The sequence below is a fragment of the Phalacrocorax aristotelis genome, chromosome 1, assembly GCF_949628215.1.
Source record: "Phalacrocorax aristotelis chromosome 1, bGulAri2.1, whole genome shotgun sequence".
NCBI classification, from domain to species: Eukaryota; Metazoa; Chordata; class Aves; order Suliformes; family Phalacrocoracidae; genus Phalacrocorax; species Phalacrocorax aristotelis.
In genome coordinates, this window is record NC_134276.1 from 205209671 (window position 1) to 205236170 (window position 26500).

At 37.6% G+C, this 26500-nt stretch overlaps 1 protein-coding gene across 1 annotated transcript in view; it reads left to right on the plus strand.

Annotated features, from left to right (window-relative positions):
• CCDC146 (coiled-coil domain containing 146) overlaps positions 1-26500 on the plus strand; it is an 82084-nt gene that overhangs the window by 32467 nt on the left and 23117 nt on the right. Inside the window, exons 3-8 of the mRNA XM_075081451.1 lie at positions 8888-8970; positions 13818-14027; positions 22278-22335; positions 22880-23056; positions 23663-23736; positions 25790-26017. Coding sequence (XP_074937552.1) covers positions 8888-8970; positions 13818-14027; positions 22278-22335; positions 22880-23056; positions 23663-23736; positions 25790-26017 — 830 coding nt within the window. The remainder of the gene's footprint in view (positions 1-8887; positions 8971-13817; positions 14028-22277; positions 22336-22879; positions 23057-23662; positions 23737-25789; positions 26018-26500) is intronic.

Here is a 26500-nt window from a genome sequence, read left to right on the forward strand (position 1 = left end):
TTATGAACTCAGCAGTGGGCTGAACTTGAGGAGAAAGTGGCAGTTCCCTTAGTGCATTATCATGGGTCCAAACTTTCAAGCCAAACACCAGCAGATATCCCTAGCTCACCTCTTCTAAAGGATGAAAGGGATTCTGTGGAGTCTTACAGCCAGCAATACGGATAGAAATGCAAGAGTCACAGCATGGGTTCAGCATGCTTGCACCTGTTGCCTCCTTGCAATGTACACATAACCCTTGAAAAGTCAACACGAGATGGTGTTGGCTTGTCCCTGGACTAAGAAGCACTTGAGCTGTGTGGTAAGTGTCCAAACAGTGTGGACACAGTAAGGGTTTTCCCAGAAGATACAGAGCTTTCTGTTCAAAGAGAAGCATTTATTCTTTTTCTTCGCTGAATGTTTAAACATTTGAATATTATCCAGAAGAGGTTAGAAAACCTTTTCAAATAAACAGAGAAAATTACAAACCTCACATAGCAGACTGACCAGAAGAGCCATTTGCCAAGTGGCTAATACTATACTGAAATCTTGAGTATATACAAACTATGAAATATATTAATGCCTTGATATTTTTCTGTTGTCTCCTATTATGAGACAAAAGAGTTGTTGGATGAGACCTTTCAGATGTTTGAAATAAGCAACATTAATATAAAACGTTGGATTAGTCTATGTGTTAAAATAACATTAAGTGTAGCCACAATGTCTTATAATTACAAAACCTACAGCTTAGAATGATGATGTGGAAAGTTATTATTCCATTCGAGCTTAGAACACATTTTAGTTACTTTGCAGTATCTGCAAACATAATTAGAAACACATGTCAGCTCCATCATTCCTCCAGAATGCAGAGATTCTAGGAACTGTTGAAATTAAGTCTTTCATAGGAAGCCTTCAAAAGTCTCATAGTGGTTATGAGTAATTGATGTTAATCAGGTTTTTTTTTTTGTGGTGGCTATATATATATCTTCCATGCTTTTATTGATGCTTTTTATCAAAAGAATGTGAGGAGTTCATCCAATATTCAGATTGCATCATCTTTTTAAGTTTAAAATTTGGCTTAGTTTTATTCATTTCTGGAGAGTATCGAAAGAAGCCTTAAAATCCTTAAAATTCAAAATGGGGAATGTCAAAGTTCTTAGAGTTCTTATTTACATCACATTTGAGTTACAGAAAACTTGTTTTGAAATTCCAGATGAGTCACTTAGTGTATTGCTTTGAGCTGACTGTCAGAAAGGATTGAATATAGTCTGTTAAAATGGAGAATGTAAAAGCAGACTGCACTTAACCCTTGGGTGAGGAGGTGTTGCTGTGGTTAGGGCCAGATTTCACTAGTTTTGCTCACATGGAAAAGTATCTTATTTATGAGGTGGGTCCTTCATGGTTTTAATTCCCATTCGTATTCTGACATCATCTCTTTCTTACCAACATCTCATCTACATCCACCTTCCAGCCTCAGAGAAACTACTGTGGTCCAATGTCAAGGGGCTAGTGGACCTGCAGTCAAGCTGGAAGGATATACAAGAGTATAACCTCAGATTGTGCTCACTTTTTCTTGGTATTTTCTTCAGGAGATTTTGAAGAGAGCTCTGATGGGGAGCTGTTGGTAGCAAGTGAATATGAATTTATTACTGGTATGGGTATAGAGAAAAGTTATGCAGGTGTACCAAACACCTATCTGAGCATAAGTATTCTTCTGTTTTACTCATTGATTCCTATATTTAAAAAGTTCCTGCCCAGAGCCAGAAAATCCACCTTTTCCTGCTAGAAAAATATGAAGGATATGCCCTTCCCTTCCCCCTTTTCAGCAAAATCTTCCTCCACAGTCTTTATCATAGGACAGGATTATCTAGTACTTTATTTCATGGGACTTTTCACTGACTGAAGGAAACAAATTTGCTTTGGAATTTAGGTTTGGGTTTGGGTTTGGTTTGGTTTTGTTATGTTTTGTTTTTCTGGTAGAATAGCCAAGCTTCAGATAGCAAGGTAAAATGAAAAAATGTGAGAAAGTTAGAAAATTACACTCATGTTAATCACTTAAAGATGAGTGTAAAGTAGAAGAAAGGGTAACTTAATAGCATAAAATAAACATAACAGAAATTTTAAATTAAAAGGGAAAGATACAAGTAAATCTAGTAATGACACATACTTCCATACTTTTAAAGTAATTACATTTATGGGAGTACAGGGAAAAAGAAAGCAAAAAGTTGCCAAGCAACCATCCGTTACCAGCCAAATCTTCATCCAACTTTCCAGTAATTCTCCATTTAGATAAGGAAAATTTATTTTAGTTTATTCAGATGATCTATGAATTTTGAGTGTGTTTAAAAGTATATAGTGTCCCAGTTCATTGTATAATGAGAAAGAAAAGCTGAAAAAAGCAAAATATAGTTAAGTAAAAATGACATGGAAAGGGACTGGAAGACTTAACAGTTTAAGAAAATTTACCCAATTTGTGACTGCCTGTATAACAAAAAGATCTTGGTTCTTTCCAGGGCTTATAGTTAACACAGGACTGAAAAAAGGCAACTTCAGTTGCTATTCACAAGCTATTTTTTTTTCCCCTCACCATCTCCTTACTCATTCTTTTCAGTGTAACAACATAATTAGTTGAACTAAGGAGAACTACCATTTTACTTACCCTAGCAGTGTGAGAGCATCCAAGCAATAAAATGAACTATGAGTGCGTCTTGCAGGGAATGGGGAGGAGTGAAATGTAACTTCTCCTTTAAACTTGGGATATCAGTCTTGTACATGGATTTTTTAATAGAAATGTGGCTAATACAGATCCAATGGACCAGAAGAAAATTATCACAAGTCTTCATTTACAATTGCTAAGTTTGTGTGTGTATACATATGTAAATACTGTTGGCTATTTTATCATAAGTTGTTTTATATGTGTGTTCTTGGATGATGACTTTTCTTGAACCAACTTGCAAGCTTACTTCCTTAAGGTTGAAATTTGGAAGCTCTAATACTCATTATAGTCACTGCTGCCAAAGTATACTGTTTTTCGAATTAACCCAGAGCTTGCTCAAACATATGTTGCTTAAACGTGAGTGTTTTTACCAGTAATAAACCAAGTTAGTGAGTGAGCCAACTAGTGAAGGCACCCCACTGGACCTGTTGATTGTGAACAGAGGACTTTTGGGTGATGTGACAGTTGGAGGCCATCTTGGGCATAGCGATCATGAAATGGCAGAGTTTTTGTTTCTCAGAGAAGTAAGGAGGAGGGTCAGCAGAACTGCCATCTTGGACTTCCAGAGGGCAGAGTTCAGCCTGTTTAGGAGACTGGTTGACAGAGAGTGCACCATCAGTAAGTTTGCACATTACACCAAATTGGGCAGGAGTGTTGATCTGCTCAAGTTTAGGAAGGCCCTGCAGAGGGACCTGCACAGGCTGGTTCAATGGGCCAAGGCCAACTGTATGATGTTCAACAAGGCCAAGTGTCGGGTCCTGCACTTGGGTCACAACAACCCCATGCAACACTACAGGCTTGGGGAGGAGTGACTGGAAAGCTGCCTGGAGGAAAAGGAACTGGGGGTGTTGATTGACAGCTGGCTGGACATGAGCCAGCAGTGTGCCCAGGTGGCCAAGAAGGCCAATGGCATCCTGGCTTGTATCAGGAATAGTGTGGGCAGCAGGAGCAGGGCAGTGATTGTGCCCCTGTACTCGGCACTGGTGAGGCCGCACCTCAGATCCTGTGTTCAGTTTTGGGCCCCTCACTACAAGAAGGACATTGAGGTGCTGGAGTGTGTCCAGAGAAGGGCAATGAAGCTGGTGAAGGGTCTGGAGAGCAGGTCTTATGGGGAGAGGTTGAGGGAAGTGGGTTTGTTTAGTGTGGAGAAGAGGAGGCTGAGGGGAGACCTTATCGCTCTCTACAACTACCTGAAAGGAGGTTGTAGTGAGGTGGGGGTCAGACTCTTCTCCAAAGTAACAAGTAATAGGACAAGAGGAAAAGGCCTTAAGCTGTGCCAGGGGAAGTTTAGGTTGGATATTAGGAAAAACTTATTCACTGAAAGGGTTGTCAAGCCCTGGCACAGGCTGCCTAGGGAAGTAGTTGAGTCTCCATCCCTGGAGGTCTTTAAAAGACATGTAGACGTGGTGCTTAGGGACACAGTTTATTGGTGGACTTGGCAGTGTTAGGTTAATGGTTGGACTTGATGATCTTAAAGGCCTTTTTCCAACCTAAATGATTCTATGATGCTGTAAGTTAGGACTATTGTCTATTGCTCACTTTGGATTTCCATGTTACAATTTTTAGGAATTAGAGTATCTCGCATTAATCAGTAGAGTCTTGTTTGACATGTGCAAGATGGGCCATTTTGGGGTTTGTTTTTTGGGGGTTTTTTTGAGTGATCTTTGCGAGACTCTTGGCACTGGACTTCATAGTAATCTACTGACCCTTATACAGACATTAATGATCTCTGGCAAGCATCTCTTCTGAAGGTCTGAGGTACCTTGTACAAGATATCTCCTTCCATACAGCCTTCTGTCATGCATATTTATAATATGCCTGCAAAATCAAATTTGTTCTGGAAGAGGTGAAAAGCATCAACCTAATTCAAATTAGACAGAAGCTCAAAGGAAAATATGACTCATCTATTGTGCACGTTCAGAAATAGAGGTAAAAAGAAATATTTATGAATTCCAGTTCCAATTTAGCCTGTGATATTTATAAAAAGAAATCTAATACTGAACTTGAGTAATAAAGCTGTATTAGTGTTTTATATCATGGCATCTGGTTACAAAAAATTTTATATACTTCTCTGTTAAATCTGACATCCAAATGCAAAAAACCTGTAGTTTAGAGATGCAACTGGCATCGAGAAATTCAATATACATGTTTAATGTTCCTCGTTGATTTTTCACTGTTTACACCAATGTAAGTGACTTAGGAATAATTATTATAATATACTATAGTGCTTTATAGGTCCTATTAGAAATATTACCTATTTCCCTAATTTCAGAATAGACCTAAGTCTGTGAGCCCATAGAAGGAGGACTATTTAGTTGCTGGAGCATGTCCAAAGAAGGGCAACAAAGCTGGTGAAGGGTATATAGAGCAAGTATTATGAGAAGTTGAGAGAACTGGGGTTGTTTAGCCTGGAGAAGAGGAGGCTGAGGGGAGACGTTATTACTCTCTACAGCTACCTGAAAGGAGGTTGTAGCGAGGTGGGGGTCGGTCTCTTCTCCCAGGTCACTAGTGATAGAACGAGAGGAAATGGCTTCAAGCTGCAGAGGGGAGGTTTAGATTGGTTATTAGGAAAAACTTCTTTACTGAAAGAGTGGCCAGACATTGGAACAGGCTGCCCAGAGAGGTGGTAGAGCCACAGTCCCTGGAGGTATTTAAAAGACGTGTAGATGTGGCACTTCATAGGAGACATGGTAGTGTTGGGTTGCTTGTTGGACTTGATGATCCTGGAGGTCTTTTCCAACCTTAATGATTCTATGATTCTATGATTTACACCACATTAACATGTAGATAAGAGCATATCGGGACTTAAGGCATTGCCTATAATGTATTTCTTATAGTCGTATACTGGCTAAGCAGTTCAGAACCTTACATTTCAGCTAAATTAGTCTAATTAATTTTTCACTGTTGATAACTGTATTAGCTATAACAGATATTTTTAAAAATGGGTAAATAGACCCAGAATCCCCATTAGATAGTATCTACCATTCAGGACAAAATTCATTGTAAGCACAGACACATAAAATCATTGACAAGGTTTCATTTCTGATTCCAACAGATTCTTCTAAAGTCAAATAGTGGTAAACAAAAACAGCAAAAGGTGAATTACTATGTGTTTTGCTCTGAAGGTTGTATGGTAAAGCTTAATGTTTCAGCCATTCGTTAAGGAAATAATGCTCATTCTTGCAACTATCCCTATTTAAATCAGTTTATATAAATGAAAAATTATCCTCATGAGTAAAGATTTGTTCTGGATTGTTGCCCTTAGATTACAGTTTTCCCGATGCTATTTTGATGGCTAAAGGGAAACTGAGTAGCTAATATTGTTCTCCACCAGAAGATGTTTGTCCTTGTAAACAAAAATATATAAAAGGTATGTGAGGAGATGATCTGGAAAGGAACATCAGAGGCAGAAGCATATCTTCATGGATAGGGGATAGGCAAGGCTACAAGCTAAGAAGGCTGAATGTGCTTATTTCCACGCTATGGAATAAAGTGTAAAATATTCTGAGGAGAGACTATACAAGAAAAATAGTTTAAATAGTTGCTGTAATTTGCCATTGAGCTGGAGGTTGTCCATGGTCACAAGAGGTGGTTTGCTTCAGGACTGTGAATAGCTTTTTCAGAAGATGGAAGGACAATCAATTTCTTGGCTTTAATTCCATTCTAGATAGTTGTAAGAACCAAAGTCATCTCAGCTGGAAAACTCTTTACTTCTCAGCCCACCTGATGGCAAAGAAGACAGACTCTGTCCTTTATACTGTCCACTAACTAGCGGCTCTAAAAGAAGGTAACCCCTACCCATTTTCAGTATCTTTTGCAAAAAGCTGTTACTCCTTTTCTGCTGACTGTGCACAACCATAGTTCCAGGTCCAAGTGGGTACCTACTGTCATTCCAGTCCAATCCCTTATTTTTGTTGTCAATAAGCAGTGTATTCAGGGACTGGAAATCTGCTATTCTTCAGCGTGATATAAGTGTGTAAGGAAAACCATTGCTGGCACTGTTCTAGGCATTCAGTGAGTTTCTTGGAAGCATCATTTGATTAAGTTAACATAGCTTCTGAGGTTCACTTCATTTACACATCACCCAGTATCACATATGTGGGAAAGGCAGCCTTGAAAGCATTATATATCTGTAAATTAGGGGCATCATACCTCATCTGGTTTTATGACCACAAATAATACAATATTTCTACAGTATGCTCATGCTTTTCCTCCCTTCTTCCACAACTATCTATTTCTTCCCCTCAAGCTGTTGCCTCTTTCCCTTCTTTCCCTTCTGCTTTCCCAAGGATCTTGGACGAAACAGTGTGCTGGGCTTTAATAACAAATCATGGGATCAGGGTACCCCAGTGCTGATTCTCTGATGGCTCTCCAAATAAAGTTGCAGTAACAGGAACTATCTGGTGATGATACCTTTCACAGAAGTCTCGCTCCCTTTGACATGCTGGTTATACTATCTGTACAGTCTGTCTTATGTAATCCTCAAAGCTACATGTCTTCACATTATATAGAACCAGCCTCATTGAAATAGAGCTCTTAGCTCTGAACTGAACTGAGAAATTCAGTGTAAAATGTGTAAAAACCTTATGGATATAAAGAAGAAGACATAGTCTCCAGGACAAATAAGTTTATTTCTGCAGAAACATTGTCAAACATGGCCTAGGTCTGCAGTGATAAGCTAAGTAGGTATAGATCAGACAAGCAGGGAGAAAGGACAATAGTGAGGTACCGCCCAAACAGGACAGCTATACTTACATATGAGGCTAAGAAATAAATGGGTTGAAATAGGGAAATATTTTCTTTCCCACAGAAGAGCTAGTTGGTATTGTGAACTTAAGTGAACAGTATCTTTGGATCATAGAGGATGCCAAAATAAATATTTGACAGCTGCTTATCTTTAATCTTATGCAAACAAATGAAAGACAGATCTACTTTCCTTTTTTCAGGGCTGCAGACAACAAAGGTTGTCTTTGCTACTATGAAATAATTTGCAGCGGATCTTAAAAAAATATACATAAATCAAACAGCTATCCACAAAATGTATGCTTCCTTTGGCATATTCACTTGGGTTCTGCTTCTTGACCTATGACTGGTTCTGGATGGTTTCTCCTGGATATTCAAGAAAGGGGCATCTACAGAATAACGCACATATGAATCTCTTAAATGACCCTTAGTTCAGCTTAGAGAAAGGCCTTTCCCTGGAGGCTTGTCAAACATAATGGTTGAAGTATGACTTCTGGGATTTTCCTGGTGCTCTAGAAATTTTGTACTTATTTCAGGAGATATGCACAACCACATTTCTTGGCAGGTTCCCATAAAAGATGCAGATTTGACTTGCTGCCACAGAAGGCTAGATATGGACTTTTATCAGTCCAGATCACCTTACATTTTTTACCTGGATTTAAGCTGGGAGTCCTCACCTGTAACCAAAAGAGGGGAAGAAAATATTTTCTAAAGAAATATCCCAGGAGATACTATTGTATTACTGCTGTGATATTTCCCAGTGGCAAAATTTGGCTCCTGGTCCTATTTCCTATTTATATTAAGAGGTACTGGCTCATTTCCCCAAATTACTGCCCTCAGGACACCTGAGGAGTCACCCAATAGATGGGTACGCTGCGTCACACACATACGGGTTTTTTAGTACTGAATACATGGAGTGGTTTGCTCTTGGTGTTTGCCAAAGGGCTGCCCAGGCATGTAAGGTAATGTGTTTTGTGGCCGGGAGATGATCTAGCTTGACCCCAGCTCCTCTTTTTTGCAACCATATGCCTGCGGACACAACACTTTAGCACAAGCTGGACTTCAAGCATCAGTTTCATCAGGACAGCTGCTATGTACCAAAACTGAACCAGTTAACCAATGTGGAAAACAGGTGACTCAGCATGAGTTCGAAGTCAAGACAGAATTATCACGAAATATTAAAACACACAGAAAATCAGAGAAGAAATGGTGGTGCAGGTACCACTGTAGCTGTGACAGACACATTCTTCATATTCTTATATTTATGCTTTGAATTGTTATGTAAATAACCATTTTTTCTTCTGTATATTTGATTTTATTCTGTATTTTATTTGGTACATTACCAAAGACTGTATAAACTAAAAGGCTGCCACTTATAGTTATAAAAAGTTGCAACAGAATGAAAATATTAGTGCTTAGGAGATTTCTTAACTGTCTGTTTCCCGTCCATAGCTATTTTCTGCTGGAAAAATCACAGGCACCAGAGTAGCTGAGCTGAAGGGAAAGTATACCCTGCTGCATAAGACTGTGATAAGGTACAATATTGCTTTTTAGACTTTGTTTAAGTAGCCAAAGCATTACATATTTAGAGTAATCATCTGCTGATGCTGAAGCCTAATTATCATTTAAGGCTTTCTTATAGTTATTATTCATGAAGAGGAAGCAAGAATGCAAGGTTGAAAACCAGTATTATTTAATAGGAAGTTTCAAGGTAACTTGGGATATTTAAATACTTGTTTGAACAACTTTGTTTTTAATATAAACATAACAATAATGACAATGGAGGGAAGGACAAACCGCAAAAGACAATATACAAGTTTAAAATAAAGATATATTTGAAGATCATGTAGCCAGAATTTTAACATATGAAAACACTCTGACCTGCTGAGCTAACATGATAGAGGGCAGCTCCAGAAACTAAAAACTCATTTCTAGGAAGGAAAATGAGAGTCTATCACACCTAAATAGGCATGAATTTTACCCTCAGAGAATATTCACAGTCACATTAGACAGGACTGCTAATAAATTTAGAAGGTTAGAACCTTAAGCTTTGAAGTAAAAAACTTGAAAGTTAGGCGTAGTAGTTGTGAGTGCCCTGCTCTGGTACTTGCTGGAGGAGAGAGAAGAGATCTTGCTTATAGCCCAATGCAGGTTTGAGCAGGGCAAGTGTGACTGGAAGGAAGATAAAATGGAGGGACAAAGTGGGACGAGAGTACAGTTGTACTGAGTGAACAGCGTGTCACAGAACAGAGCAGACCTATTGCAAATATTTCAATACTACATTAGTATTTGAGACTAATAATTCTGATATTACTTATGGTATACCCATAATTATCAGTAAAATCAGCATCATAATACTCCTGTTACATTTCTGCAATAGGTATCATAATATCCACCAGATTAACAATACTTTTGCCCAATTTCCCTGACAGTCCACATCAAAACCTTTATGGCAGTTCTGCTTATAAGAGAACCATGGCTGTTCCGTCCCTGAAGCTAATGCCTAATTTGAGGATTGTAAAACTTACTCAAGTCATACCTGCTTCCTGGGCTTATGCTGGAATTTGGTGTGCCGCTTGGCAATCTGAAGAGCAGTAAGTGCTAAGTAATGTAAAGTCATTTGAAAAGGGGTTCCCAAAGTCCTGAAAACACAGTTTTTCTTGGGGTTAGCTGAGTCTTCTAGTTTCATCTTAATAAAATGGGGAGTAAGAACATGGCCCGTACTCGGTAAAAAGTCACCTGACTTTATTCAGATTACTGCATAGCAAATATTTTTGGGAAGCAAAATTAAAAACAGCACTCCTAAAACAGTTCAACTCCCTAGAAGATGCAAGCACCATTCTCTTAATGCTCAGAACTCAACATATTACGTGGGTTTTGGATTAATTGATGGAGAAGGCTTCTACCACATTGATGTTCACTGAACTGAAGTAGAAATCCAGTACCTGCTAAACTTGATTGACTTTTAACTGGTGTTGGTTTGAAACCAGTCTTTGGTTGGAAAAATACAAGCATATTATAACATATTTTTTATATAGCATTTTTGCTATACATATTTATATAGCATTCTTTTATATAGAACATTCTTTTATGTAAAGGCAATTCCTTTGTATGTATAATAAGTGGAATTTGGCCTGAGAGAAAACAGGACTCAGCTGTCTCTTCTGTCACAGATAAAACTACTGTAAATACCATGTACCAAAAGCATGAAAATGTCAGATGGTAGATTACATCTCTCATTCTTTCCGTGGTTCTCGTAGGAGTACAAAATTGCCATACTACTGTAAGAAAGTCAATTGGAGAGAATCATGTCACATTCTTTACGTCATGTGTCATGTAGATGTAGTCATGTGTCAAAGCAAAATGCCAACGTGTGAACAAGTACTAATTCCCACAGATAAATTTCTCTTACTGCTAAAAGAAAGCAAGGGGAATTAATTATAAAAATTGATTGTGATCTCCAGTATACTTTACAGACTTTTCAGACATCAGAAGTGGGATTCACCTGTGCATATGTTACCATCATGGGCATGCATGTCTAAACTAGGTATCTAGAGTCCCTTAATAGTCAATACAAAGAAATAGGGACCACCTCCTTATACGGACATCTGCCAGCATCTGGTTTTCTCTGTTGGCTATAAGGAGAGTCCTGATGATAGGTTCACTGCATGTGTATACTCTTTTCCTGCAATGAACTATTGACAGAATCAATACCATGTTTTAATTTTTAGTTCTTCACTCTTACATGTGCAGTACAGTTCTGTGGATCAAGAACTTATTTTTTCACTTATTACAGTTGAATTTAATCTCTTTCCCAACTAATCCCTATCTGTCCCAGTGCTGTTACAATGCCACGTGGAAAAAAATGACACTGGATGAGGTCTTCAAGCTGTGTGTGTTCTTTCCTTTAGTTGCATACAAAAATCTCAAGGGGAAAGTCTTATGCATCTTAAGCAGCGTAGATCCCTGTGACAGCTATGCCAAACAATTGCAATTGATCTCTCTGATATGCAGTAAAAATCTGTTTAATAGGATGATTGTAACTAGTCTGTATGCAGATAATTTCCAAGGCTGTTGCTAAACTACACAGGGTTATAAGTTTATAGTGGGGTCCTCTGTTTAGTGATAAATACTCCTTTACTTCTTGGTTTCACTTTTGCTCAACCTGGCATTCTGGAAAGCTGAGAGATTGTCACCTGGCAGATAACATCTTCGATACATTTCTTCAAAGCATTATGCAATTTTAAATTTATGTTTCCTGCGCAGCTGCAATTCTGGGTGCAGGCTGTCAGCCCATTCTGGTGCTGTCTCACCCATCCACTTTGGAGTGAGGCTGCACCTAAAGCTGATGTATCCGAGTTCATATTTGGCCCCTGAAAACCCATCTGGTCACACAATCATGTAGCCAGATTGTAAATATTTATTTTTATTATCTCAATTTAGGAACCTAACATGAATATTCTGATACACCAAGCTGTAAGAAAATCAGGTAATAATGATAGTTCACTGACCATTTGGGAATCTTGTCTACTTAAGTCTATGTTAAATTATTAATAACTTCACAAATTAAAAAACTGCCACATCAGACTTGGCAAGCCTACTGTTGCACTCATGTGATTCTAGATGTGTACATTGTATAGATGTCCAGTTATTTCTTCATTGTCTTTAAGTAAATTTAAATGTTCACATGAAAAAATTACTGTTGGCAACTATAGTGAGCAAGAGCTGGTCTAGACTCAACACTCAGTTCTTGTTTCTATTTTTATCTTTTTATTATCTTCAAAAAATCAATACCAAGAATTTAGGTTTTATGGAAAGACTTACGTTTTTATGCAATTTTATGTAAAATTTATGTTTTATGTAACAATTATGTTTGAAATGAATGTGTATTACTGCAACCAATTATATTTTCTCCTAAAACAGCATACATTCCGTTGGACTTAAAGAAGATCTAAATATTGTATAGGATCTTGGATCAATAAGTCAATTTATTTTTCCCTTAAAAAGTTATGATGTAAATACATCACACATGAAGTTATTTGTTCGTGATAAAAGCACGCTCTTGTTTCCTGTTAATGTCTGTGATTTTCTCACTTTCTGGTTTAAAAAGGAAGTGGTTATCTAAGTAGAATTTTTACATAAAACAAAATAACTTCTGCTCCATTATTTCAGCTATGTTTATGCAGTATAGTCAGTTGTATATTTTGTTTCTATAGTTACTATATCAACTCTATTCCTCACTGTGATATATACTTTTTTTTGTTGCTAAGCCATAAATGTCACCTTTGAGCTAATATTTATGTATAGATTTCTTCAATATGGCAGATTCTAAATTCCTTTGTTTTAAAAATATTAAATGCATTACATTTTTAATTAATAAAAGCAAGTGATGATAGTTCTTTATTCTTCCACATCATTTATGGCTAATTTTAGTATACCATTATAGAAAAGTTATAATGCAGTAATATTGAGAAGGCATACACAATGATTTCTATAGCATAAATAATAGGTTTATATGTTGTGCATTGTATATGATTTTCATACTATAATTCCCTTTAAAACTTTTCCGTAACGATCAATGTATTTTACTAACAGCCCTTAAGAACTGTTATTCAGCTATCACCATGTAGGTTCCTAAGCATATTATGAATACCAGTCTCTTAACATTGACAGAATATTACAGGTCATTGTTTCTGTGAAGCTAGACTTTGGTGATACAAGTCAGATCAGATAATTATTCATGTCTACAAGCCTTATAATAAGCTTCCACAGAAGTTCACAAATGTATTTTCAGCTTGTGTATCATTATATGAGTTACTTCACATACTGGTAACACTACAGCAATAGCAACATGCAAATCACCACTGGGTAGGTGTCCTGGTATTTACTAAGAACTTAAAGGTGTCATATAGCCCACACTGGGCCTTGTCTTGGTGAATACTTCCCTGTTACTTGTCCCCACACTGATTCATATCTAGCCTTCGGCACTTCTTAGGATAAAATGGATTCCCTGTCTTTTCAATGGTTCTAGAAGGTACTAGACAAATAAATTAGACTAACTAACCATCTTTCATCTTATTAAAATTAGATGAGATGAATCCCACTCCAACTCTACATAGGCAGAAAAAAACCCTCACATCAGATTCTACTGCTTTCATGGTATCATAGGATCATTCAGGTTTGGACAGACCTCAGGAGGTCTCTGGTCCAACCTCCTGTTCAAGGCAGGGTCAACTAAGAGGTCAGACCAGATTATTCAGGAGTAAATCTCATCTCATCTCATCTCGAAAACCTTGAATTAAATATTATAGGTAGGTAAAGAAGTATAATACAAAGCTTATGCTTCTCATTGCCTAGTTCTAATTTTTTCTATTTAATGTAGTTTACAGGAATCTGAGATCCATCTGTTGCAGGAAGCCAAACGCCTCAGTGTAGAACTGGAACAACAGCAACATGAACTGGAAAAAGCAGAACAGTTCCCTGAAGAATCTTCCAGTGAAGTTTCCCGAATAAGGCAACAACTTCTTAGTTGCCAAAATGAATACAATGCTATTAAAGAAAGAGAGTATGAAGTTCAATTCAAGATGGAATGGTAGGTGATAGTGGTCAAACGCTGCTAATCTTATCATAGCTTATCTAAAAGATAATAACATAGAATATAATTCAATCTCCTGTCTGTCTTACATGGACACATTTCCTGATGGCTGTTGTTAAACAAATTCCTACAAACTTTCCCTAGTAGCAGCAACATTTCACTGATGAATAAAAATGCCCTGGTGCGAGATTTGTAAATTATTTTCGTATTAGAACATGTGTCGTGTCGTTCGAAATGTTGTTTAAAATTTGCTACATTGTATGATTGATGTTTAGGTAGGCAAAATTAACAGGAACAATTCTAGTCTAAGACACCTTTAATACAAATTCTTAAAGTGTCTCAGAGACCCAGTGACTGGGATTTTATGGAAACAGTGTCATAAATAGACCCAATGCTATTTTTAACATCAGAAGCACAGTTTATTCAAGTTTTTCTGTTCAGGTATTTAAAGGAGGAGAAGTACTTGTATGCTCTCATGTCAGAAAAATGAGAAATTTGCTGTGAAAGGAGTGACTACTTGCCATTTGTATAAAAGGAAAAAAGCCCAGAATAAGCTTGATATTGTATAATTTTTAATTATCTGCATATATGAGTGTATTGTACTTCGAAGCTTTTATAGTAAAATTACCTATTGCATTTTAAAAAATACTATTGCATTTTAAAAAATAGGTACCTATGGAAACATACCACATTTTTGTTTTGTGGGGTGCTTGCTATTTTTACCCATCTTCAGTCCAGCTGTAGTGTAGTTGGTGTATATAAATCCAAATACAGAATGTCAGCAGCTCAGCAGTTAAAACTATTTTTCTGCAAGGAGAGCAGGGGCACTGTACAAACTGCATAGAGCAGATTTTTCTGGCAGTTCTTTCTTGATTTTTTTTTAGAGCCAAATGTTTGCTCTAAGAGACAAAGAAACTTGAGAAAGAAGCAAATTGGGAGTGGGAGAAATAAAGAAACATGGAAAGCATCTGGAAAAAATTATTTGCTATGAGATAACTAAGCAACATGAAGTTTCCTGAAATAATTATTAAATACAGAATATATTACAATTTCCGAGCAATCCAGAAATGGGCTCTTCAATATATCATGCTTGTTACCCATTTGTCCTCATATCTTACGAACATTTTTCACTGATTTGGCATCACTTTTCCAAAAATGGATGGGGTTTTGTATATTATGGGGATATTTACTCATACTCTATTTTCTACCTAAGCCAAAAGGAGGTTTCTATCCTACACAAAATGCAGTTTAGGTATTGTTTCGATTACCCTTGCATATTTACTGCATTAATAATTATATATAGATTGAATATCCTATCTTGCAGATTAAAAAGACACTTTTTGCATCAGTCATGCTGTGAAAAATGTTCTTTCACTTTAATAAGACACTTCCTCTGTTTGGTCTTATGTATTGCATGAGATCAAAACCAGCTGTACAGTATGACCAGAGGTCCATATGGCGCAGTATCTAACGACAACCAGAAATGCAGTCCACAGCCATTTGTGATGCAGCGATTTCATGAGCCAAATAGAGTCCTCTGTACTTAGGAATCCTCAGCTGACCCCTCTCATGAGAAGTTGAACTTTTCCTGTCTCCTCCTCAACTATATAAACTTCTGGCACTGCAACACCCTGGGCAACGAGTTCCACAGATTAACTACACATGAACTGCCACCTCCTTTCTTTTTTGAATCTGACTCCTACCAGCTTCATTTCATGCCCTGGAGTTCTTGTATTGAATGAGATAGTGAACATTTGATGCTCTCTTCATTTTCACTGCTGCAGGATGGTTTGATAGATCTCTTCTGTATCCTCCTCCCTTAGTTTGTCAACTTTATAAATTGAAGAGCTACAGATTATTTAATTGTTCCTTGTTTGGAATCTGTTTCATGTCTGGTGGTAGCATTGGGTCTTATGTGTGTTGTGGGTGTGGAGTGAGGAGGATGTGCCTTGGCTATGTATGGATTTGTTTACTGGGAGAGAAGATACTGCTTTCCAGAAATGAGAAGGAATTTAATGTTGGAGTAGTGTAGCATGAACAGGACTGGCAGAATACTTATTTATGTGGGGAACGGAGGCGTGAATGTAGTGGGGAAATGAAGAATGAGCTATGAAGAAAAACAGATAATGGATGTGAATACACACATATGAAGAAGGGATCGGTTTGGTGCCTGTGGAAGGCAGTGAGAATGAATGTCCAGAAAAGAGTTGTGAGTAGCAGGTGATCTAATAGTAATACCGATGTAAAATGGAGATCTGTATGCCTGATGGCTTTATACAAATAATAAAGCAATGTCTTCTGAAATATCTGTGTGCACGGGCAGTGTCACAGACAGAGGGGAAGCTGCATCAAAGGTATTACAAGTTCGCTGTTAGGTGACTGCTTGGTTTCCTTCATTTCCCAGAAGTTCCAACCTCTCTTGGCCCTTGATCTCTCTGGAGCAGTTTCCCTTGTTGTCCAACTGTGTTAATACAGTCCCAGCTGTGCTTGGCACTTACAAGTAAACTTCTCTTTGGGAAATATGACTAATGGCTGTTTAGTCTGAAAACAAACATAATGCTTATTTACCTTCTTATGTATAGCAGGCGGGGAACTTGGAGGGGAAAAGCTTTTGAAGGGACTATCTGTGTCTCTTATCTACTGCTTTATCCTTTTCTTAGAAGTCTTGGATCTTGTCTTACTCAGAAATACTGCTCAGCTGGAAGTGAGAGAGAGCCTCTGCAGATCTGCTTCCCTGTTTCTGTAAGCCTTTCGTTCTCTGAAGCATCTCGTGCCTTTAATTCCTGCCTCAATTCACTTTGATAGCTAAGGGGCCTTAGTACCCTTTTGACACTCAGATTCAAATCTGACAACAGTAAACTTTTTCTCTGGAAGAGTCATATAGGTATACCATAACATTAGTAAAGTTATTTTTTGTCTCAAGGAGACTTAGTATGCTATGCTTTCTTTTCCATATTTAATTTTCTTTTTGCTTGCCTCTGTAAACAATTTTTTTTCCAGATCAGATACCATTTTCATCAGCTGAAGGTGATAATTAATCTTCTGTTTTAATTCTTTATTGTTCCAATGAGTATTCTACATTCCAATAGTAAATTTAAATTGCTTTCAGCACTATAGAATCAGCAGGTTTTCAGAAATTTTGTGACTTATTTCATAGCACGAATAGGTACATGAGGTATTCAGAAGCAGCTCTGATGCACTTTAGCTGTCAGGGAAGTCACCCTGAGGGTGGCTGCATGGGCGTGGTGTACCCCCACTGTCGGTGTGTCCTTCCTCTCTGGTTTGTATTTCTGTTTGTTGGACAGTTGTGCTGGGTTCATTGCTAGTGCATCTGCCCGAGTGCTCAGCACAGAGGGGAGCAACAGTTGGAAGGATTTTACTGAGGTTATAATGTTTGAGTCACTGCCCTGAAGTCAGGGCTGACTCCAGGAGTATTCTTCCTCTCAAAAATTATTAGGCAAGTGTAATAAAGTAAGAGGAAAAACAGTGATCCCAATTCAGTTCTGGTACAATTGCATTCAGAGCCATGAAGTTTCTTCTTATAACTGGGACTGAATGTGCCTCAGTAAATAAGAATATAGATCAAAAAATCAGATCAGTACAAGAACAAGGAAAGGGTCAACGTGGTCAGCAAGGAGTTGTTCTTGCTTGAGGGAACTTTTAATTTTGATGTCCATGTGAGGCTTAGAGTCCTGGTTTGTGAGACAAAATACAGAAGAGCTGCTTTTCTTTATCAGGCAATAGTATGGACAATAGTTTATTATTGAGAAATAATAAATGTATCGTCTAAATTAATTTATCATCTAAACTATATATTTTAAAGTAAGCAATTATTTGAAATGAAATTATCTATAGCAAGACTTCGTGAGGTTAAAGGTGCCTGATTCTTGAAAACAATTATGTTTTAAAGCCTAGGTCCAATCTACAGCCCTTACAGTCATTTGTGCAGGTAGCAAAATGGCTATTCACTGAAGCAGTACATGCTATTGCATGCAAATTAGGATTGCAAAACCAAGTTTGTCCTTGTAGAAGCATTGCAAATATGGAAAATTATTTCAATGCTTCTAATTATTTCAGGATTAGTCACTTGATAATTAAAAAGTGAAAAGTTGAGCTTTTGTCCATAGTTTTTCTAATAAAGAATTACAAGTCATAAGTAAAATAAACTGAATTACAGTTGAAGCTGTTATCAGCTAGACTCGTGACTGCGTTCTCCAGTACATGCAAATGAAGCACAGCGAAGAGCCTTACAGGAATCTCATGCTGGCAGCTTGTCAGCTGTGGTATCTTCCACTTGTGGTCACTAGATTTTAGTTGTGACGTGCTGAACACCTTCTATGGATTCCTCAGTAATCCCAGCTATGTGTCAGAGTAGCTGAAGGAGTTTGCTTTCTTGCATGATGGGATTCATAATGATAACAGCATTCTGGCTATTTTGCAAGCTGAGGACCTGAAATGGACCTCTGTTGACAACTACCACTACATTTCTTAATCTCTCTGACTTAATTTTTTTATTTCTGTGTCAGTTTGCAGCTGTAGACATCTCTCAGGGAAAAGTCTGGAATGCATTTTTCATTAATGGTCCGATTTTCCAAGTCCTTTTTTTTTTAACTCATTATATCTGCAACCATGACAGCTTTTCATGTACTGCTATAAATAAATAAGTAAATATATTTATAATTATAAATAAATAAGTAAAGCAATGTGAGAAACATTTACAATCACTAATGCTTAAACTTAAGAGTTTCTTCTTTTCATTATTTATGTTGTTACAGGTATAATAATGATACTCATAAAAACCACAGGATGTTGAAAAGATACTCATTAAAGAAGGGCTATAAAACAATGGGGGTTATAAGTGCCTAATAACAATTGCTGCTATTTTGTTAGTTGTTGTGATTGATGTCTAAGTATTTTATAGGCAGTCTTAGGCTGATGTCCATATATCACAGATTACAAGATTCAAATGCTAAGTAGAAAGACCAGATTTTCTCTGCTTACCTTACATTAAGCTTCTGTGTGCATATAGCTATTAAATCAGAGACTGAACTTAAAATCTTTGGAAAATCTTATTTGATTTCTTAATCTGAGTTAATCATCCCAGTCTCCCTTTCCAGTCAATGGAAAGAAATATGTTATCTTCAACCAGTAATTTATCGCTTCCTAAAATAGATACCTGGGATGTCAGGTGACCTGCCCTTTGGTGGTTCTTGTTTTTAGCCCTGACAGTAAGAAAGCCTGGTGAAGTTAGCACAGGGGTATCTGTCTGTCCAATTTTTGGATATGGGCAGCTGGACCAAACTCATTGCTCAAAAGGGAGAGATTTAATTTCTTTCTTTTATCCCCTTTATCTTTTCACACTTTCACTGATTTTTGTGTGGGAGTAGTTGGTCTGCCAGCTCTTAAGGTAACTTAACTTGGTGCTTGCCGTTCAGTGTTGCCTTTGTTTATGTCACAGAAAATGAGGTGTTCAAATCGCTTTACAAGTCTTTGATGTGAAACTGGAATGGTTCCACAGGAATCTGTCCTCATGAGTGAGGAATGTGACTAAAGAAAAACAGTGTCAACTTTGTTCTCCCTCCTGATTTTTGGGATTGCTCTTTTGATTGTCTGGCATGATATTAACGAGGACACAGCACGGACTGATGACAAGCAATGTAGTAACTCTTTAATGTTGCATAGGACTTTATCTGTTTTTGTGGCAGTCAAACAGTTATGGGTATTTGTGCTTGGATTCATTGTGCTTGGCGTGGATTCATTAAAATTAGTCTGGTTACGCCAGTTCCAAGGAGGTCAACTAGGAATCCTGCCAAAATGTTTTGGGAATATGAATTGTCCTTATTAACTTATTTATACATTCAGATAACCTGTTAAAAGAGAAAATACTTTGTTTGACCTGCATGTCATTCCAACACAATATATTAGGACTCAGTTGTAGCTTATGGGCACTGTACACAGGAGCAGACCAAAGCTGCTATCACCGAATCAAAGTAGCTCAGTTTTCAGTGCAGTTCAATCCATGTGCTCTCTCTCATTGACTTTAAACATTGGAATATAAAAGGAGTAGTTCCTGAGCACCATCACAGCAAAGATGAAATCACTTTATGGTGTTTCCTTCTACTCAGATGCACTTGTACTGTACACCTGCAAAATAGTCCTGTGCCTGTGTTCACTCTTCTGTGCAATTTCTGAAGTTATAATAGATTTTGCAATAGAACTTTTTTTATATAATTAATTTTACTGGTTTTTGAGGAAGGCTGATCTAAATTCAGCTTTTTTCTGTGAAAGAATTTTTGTACACTCATTTACTTTGTGAGTGTTCAAACACTCTGACATTCAAATTAAATTTTAGACTTACCCGTTCCCATAGACACATACTTGTTGTCTGCCCGTATAAATATACATACATGCTGTAGATCAACATCTACTCTGTGCCTTTATTTTGTCTTTGTTGTTCATCAGAGCCAGAGCTTATTCTTCATGACTTTTGGGGTTGGTTTGGTTTTTTTTTTTTTGATTGCAACACCACCAACCCAGTTATCTTTTTTGACTGTTTTCTTCCTTTGACTGGAAAGATGTCACCTGAGGCTTCCAGGTGTAAGCTTTGCTCCTTTTGTTAGAGGACAAGAAACAATTTATTGGAGGGGGGAGGAACCTTAAATCAGCACTGATAAAGAATTGAGCACAAGATCCTAGGGAGGATCCTCCATGAGGCTGGCTGATAGGAGACTGATCTCGCTCTTTCTCCATGAACACCACCTTCTGAAACCTGAACCACCACCATGCGAAGTCTTAGGCTGCCACTGAAAACTTTCAGATAAAAAAAAAATCAATCAGCTGCCTCTCTTCTGTATCAACCACATTCAGACACAACTGTAATAGCTGCTTTGGGTAGGTGGAGCTGCCCGAGGACTCCCTTGCTGTAGTTTATAGCTCTGACACAGCTATTTCATGAAAGCCTGTCGTCTTCTGTTAATACTCCCCTTATTTAGAGTTTTTTATTCTAACAAACCACCCTGAGTCTCAAGGAAGCCTGACCAGCACATCCTCAGCTGGAGTTACAAACACAGAATTCATTGCTGAAGTTGATTGTTTGCTATATCTGGGACAGAGGATTTGGCTGTTCCACCCATTCCCTAGCTGCAGTCGTTACTCCTTTATAGCCTGAGACTCAGAAGTGTCATCATAGGTACTAATTACATTGCAAGAACCTGCCTCCTTGTTCCCTATCAATAGCACAAGGACTTTAAGTTCAGTTTGGTTGTGACGGCATGCAGGCTGCAGTAACCTATTTACCTCCTATAGGCGCAGAATTGTTCTGTGCATGCACTGGGGAAGTATTGTTGCATTTGTTCACTAGGGTGAATTTTTTATATCTGGCAGTATTTATCTACCTGCTACCAAGAAGCTCCCTATGGTAAATCTAACAAGCTTGTTGGTTCAGCTTCTCTTTTGTAGTCACTCCTTCATCTTTCTCAGGGGAACATTACTAAAAATACACCCAGCAGATTTAAGAGCTTTCCTATTTTTTCCTTTTCTTCTCCTTCCCTCCTTTGGCCTCAGACTCTATTGTTGCCTGAAATTAAATTGCAACATAGTTTTGGATATAGGTTAAGATCAACACGGCTATTTGGTTTAGTTTTCTGCTGTACCCCATTGACTTAGTCTACATCCCCTGTCACATTTCAGGAGGTTTTTTCCACAGGAATCTGTTCAGATTTGAGGAGCTCCCTTACCGTTGTTTACAGTGTGAATGTGTGCATGAGCAATCACTCAGAGGAAGAAGAAAGTTTCTCACTGGCAACTGCACTTTCTTTGATGTGTGATGGGTGTCTGGGTATTTATAACCTGCATCCTCTTTCCTTTTGCCTCAGTTCCACGTTAAAATTTTGTTTTCTGAGGTTGGGAGGAGCTGTGGGTGTAGGGTGCTGTATAAAGACAGGGGTGAATGAGGCATAAATGCATCCCTGCAGGAGGTGGTAAAACTATACAGAACCAGGTTCAAAAGTTTAAATACATGCACTGTAGAAAAAACCTGCATATGTAAGGCCTGTCTTTCAGGACTTCCAGTTACTAGCCAGCAACCTTTCTTTAAATGTAGACACCTTTCAGTTGTCCCTTGTGATAATTCACCATATATTCTAGTGTAACACAAGATAGGCTTCTGTACTTTTTTACCATTTACTATAGTATAGTAATATTCATTATATTACTAATATATTTAATTCTGTTTTGATTTTCCTGGAGTTTGCAAGAAGAAAAAAGGCTTCTGGAAAATGAATATGAAAGAATTCCAAAACAGAGGGTAAGTACAAAACGTGAGGAAAGACATGTTTTATGTTCTGTCAGCTAACATATAAAAACATCAATGAAAATGTTTTCACAGTGTGTAGCTCTAGAGTTTATTTAAAATCTGGGATACATAGAAAAGCCAAGAGGCAGATTTTATAGGAAAGGCTATGTTATATCATTCAGGTTTGATAACTCTAGGGCAAGCAATGAATAACTGATTCAGAAAAGATCTGGATTTTCTTCAGTTTACTCAAGAACTTTTTTTAGTGCAAATGGCTACTGCATGCAAAGATAGATGCAGGGTTTTTTTGTTCTAGGATGTGAGTATGGAAATATATTTAAAGTCATAAATCCTGATGAATGTATGTGGTTTTGTTGGAAATAAAATTCTGCAGGTCATTGATAGAAGAAACACACAGCTGGTAAAAAATCATAGTTCATACCTTGTTGTAAAATTGTTTATCATCATTCAATGTTAATGATGCTGTAATATCACAAGCTTGCAAAATATAAAAGGGAAAATAAAATTAATCTGATCTTTTGCTTCATTTTTAAAGGAATCAGATAAGAAAATTAAACAGCTGAAAGAAAACTGTGATGAGCTCTGCAAAGAAGTAATCCAAAGGAAAGCAGAAATTAATGCAATGAAAGAAGATATTTCATCCAAGCAAAAGCTTAAATTAATAGATAAGAAGGAAATGGAAAGACTTCTGGAGAAGCAGGCTAATTTAAAAGTAATACAAAATTAATTGTGTGTATGTATATCTCTGTGTGTGTGTGCATATATGTGTATATGGGTACCTGCTTTGTCCAAGGAAACACTGAATCTTCTGGATGTTGTTTGTTGTTTCAAATTTATTAGATGGCATTACATTATTACGTTATTTTTCAATAGGTGTGAAACATGCTATGCCATACCATTATTATTCCTTTAGGAAATAATAGTTATGGTTTTGATTTAAAAATCGTTTCTATAATGACACGGTTGCTATGTTGTGTTATTGTAGGCTGTTCTAACATATGCTCAGACCCGAGTTAATACAGATTTATGCTGAGAATTAAAAAAACATGCCCAGGTCTTCTCCACTTTTCTTTCCATGATATAGGTAGCATACTCAGATTAATAATATTCAAGCATAATTTTAATCTTGCAGACATAATGAAATGGTAATTATCAATATTTAGTTTCAAAGTAGCAGCTACAATTCCCTGGGACAAGCTCAAGTAACTCAAAAATATGTTTCCTGCCCATTTTCACAGCAGTTCTAGGTGAATATTACTTCTATGAAATCTCACCAGATTTTAAGGCTATTAATCTAACCTTTCTGTTTTGTCGCTAGGATGAGCTAGTTAAGATCCTTGGTGTTCCGGCACAACTTGGAAAAGAAACTGAGAAGATGAATTGGAAAAAAATGTATGTTTTTAATAAATAATTAATTTTTTTATATATCTCCCTATAACTTATTTTCATCCATTTGTTACAGAGACAGTTTAGTGTAGTTGTTGATTAAAATTAGGATCAACAATTTAAAAAGCATCTATAATCCACTTAAAATCCATGCACTGTACTGAGAAATATATTATATGCAGTGAAACATTGTAAATTTAAGTACAACAAAGAAAAATTTAGAAGAAAACTTGTTAAAAAATTGCTTAACCATCTTACTGTGCTGCGTTACTATATATCATCAGATCTACTTAGTAAGTTTTTAATGGAAAATAGTCTTACTGTGTAATCTAATGATGAGGCTTTTTTACAGTTTCTAGTCCTCAGTGACTGTGTATTAGCCTGTCGGCCTCAGTGAAACTAGCAGCTTCCACAGCTAACAGTCTGGCCTGAGCTAAACAGTCATTCTCCCTTGATGCTTCTGTCCCAGTTTTTTAGTCAGAGGTGCTTTGCTGTAAGCTCCTCATGTGAATTCTGGGCTCTAATATTTCAGCTGGGAAAACGTAAGCCAGTAGCCAGCCTTTTCTTTCTCTGTTTTGCATAGCTGGGTTTTTACTTCCCTGAAGCATGAATTGCTGCTTTCTGATTGTGCAAAATCTAATTACCACCTTGCAGTTTTAGCCAAGTCACAGATCCAAGTGCCTTCCAGATGAATGATGGTGCTTTTGTACCCTATTCAGGCACAGGGTTTCACTGAAGTTTCTGTGTCTCCTGCTTGCAGTCCCTATTTGCAATATAGAAATTACAGAGAATCACAGAATCACGGGTTGGAAGGGACCTCAGGGATCATCTAGTCCAACCTTTCTGGGAAGAGCAGAGTCTAAACAAGATGGCCCAGCACCCTGTCCAGATGACTCTTGAAGGTGTCCAACGTGGCCGAGTCAACCACTTCCCTGGGGAGATTATTCCAATGGTGACTGTCCTCACTGTGAAAAATTTCCCTCTCGTGTTCAACCAGAATCTCCCCAAGAGCAACTTGTGTCCATTGCCCCTTGTCCTCTCCATGGGACTCCTTGTAAAAAGGGAGTCTCCATCTTCTTTGTAACTACCCCTTAAGTACTGGTACATGGTGATGAGATCCCCTCTGAGCCTCCTTTTCTCAAGGCTGAACAAACCCAGCCTATCCTCATATGGCAGCTTCCCAGTCCTTTGATCATCTTGGTGGCCCTTCTCTGGACCCCTTCCAGCCTGTCCACATCCTTTTTGTATAGCGGGGACCAGAACTGCACACAGTACTCCAGGTGTGGCCTGACAAGCGCTGAGTAGATGGGGATAATGACTTCTTTCTCTCTGCTGGCGATGCCCTTTTTGATGCAGCCCAGCACCCTGTTGGCCTTCTTGGCTGCAGCAGCACACTGTTCGCTCATGTTGAGCTTCCTGTCCACCAGGACCCCCAGGTCCCTTTTGACAGAGCTGCTCTCCAGCCAGGTGGATCCCAGTCTGTGCTGCACTCCCGGGTTATGTTTTCCCAGGTGCATGACCTTACACTTGTCCTTGCTGAACTTCATAAGGTTGTTTGACTATGTTAAATTTCTCTATTTTAAAACCTATATAATGGTTGCCTTCTACGTTTTCCTCACTGCTCTGCTCAATGCAACTCAGCTATTATAAATATAAGAAGTTTCTCCGATAGTGTTACAGAGAAACAATTTTAAAAAGCTACTACATTGTATAGGTTATTATTAATGAAGCATGTAAATGAGTCTTTCTACTTGTGTTGCTTTGCCGTATGACTAACTAGAGTTTCCAGCCTTGGGACTAATATTTAGAAGTGTCATACCCATGTACCTAGTAATTTGACAGAAATCAGTTTACTAGAAGTCTTTCCAATACTGTCACGGTGCTAAGCTCCCTGTTAGTCCCATGGCCATTTTCAATTTTATTGCTGAACTACTAGAGTAGGTAGTTATGGGGTTAAAATGGTTTTGTGTGTCCATGGAAACTAGCAACTTATATTTTGCCATTTAAATATGCATGTGGAAATGTGAACCCCTACTCTTTTATTAAAATATATCCACAGTGATGCAGAGAAGAAGAAAGAGGCCCTTAATGACCAAATAGAAGACTTGAATGGTACACTGAAAGCCATTGAAAAAAGGACTGAAGAGATTTTGCAAGAAAAAGAAGATGTAATGAAGGAATTGGATGGGAAACAAATTTTGCTAGAAAGCAAAGAACGAGAATGCATTACTTTGACAAAACTACTAGAAATTAGCAGAGAGAAAGAATCAGCAGTCCTATCAGAAAGGTTAGAGTAGAAGACATAAACCATGAGTATGCGTGAACAATTCTCTTCTTTTTTCTGCTGTATCGCTTATGTTTTCAAGTTTTAAACTGCAACCAGTGCGGATTAGAAATTATCAGGCTTGGTTTGGACTTTTAAATTGTTTATATAAACTGCTGGAATCTAGGATCTGGCTTCAAGAAGAACATCAAAAATCATAAGCATTTCATAAAATCCTGGGAGAGTGAAAATTGATTTTGCTCTGAAAGGGAAATCTTTTAGAGGGTTTCTCTCTCCAGTGAACATACATTTTTTTTCTGTGTAACCCACAGAAAGTAAACGGAGCAGGAAAAAAGTATATCGGTATTTTCATTTTCAAATGGGCATCATAGATTTCTGTGCCCATGTACTCCTGAATTTCAGTGGGGACTGGTTATTAATCTCTTTAATATTCCCCTGAATTATGAGCTTATATATACTTGGTAAAGTAAAATGAACTGTTAGGTT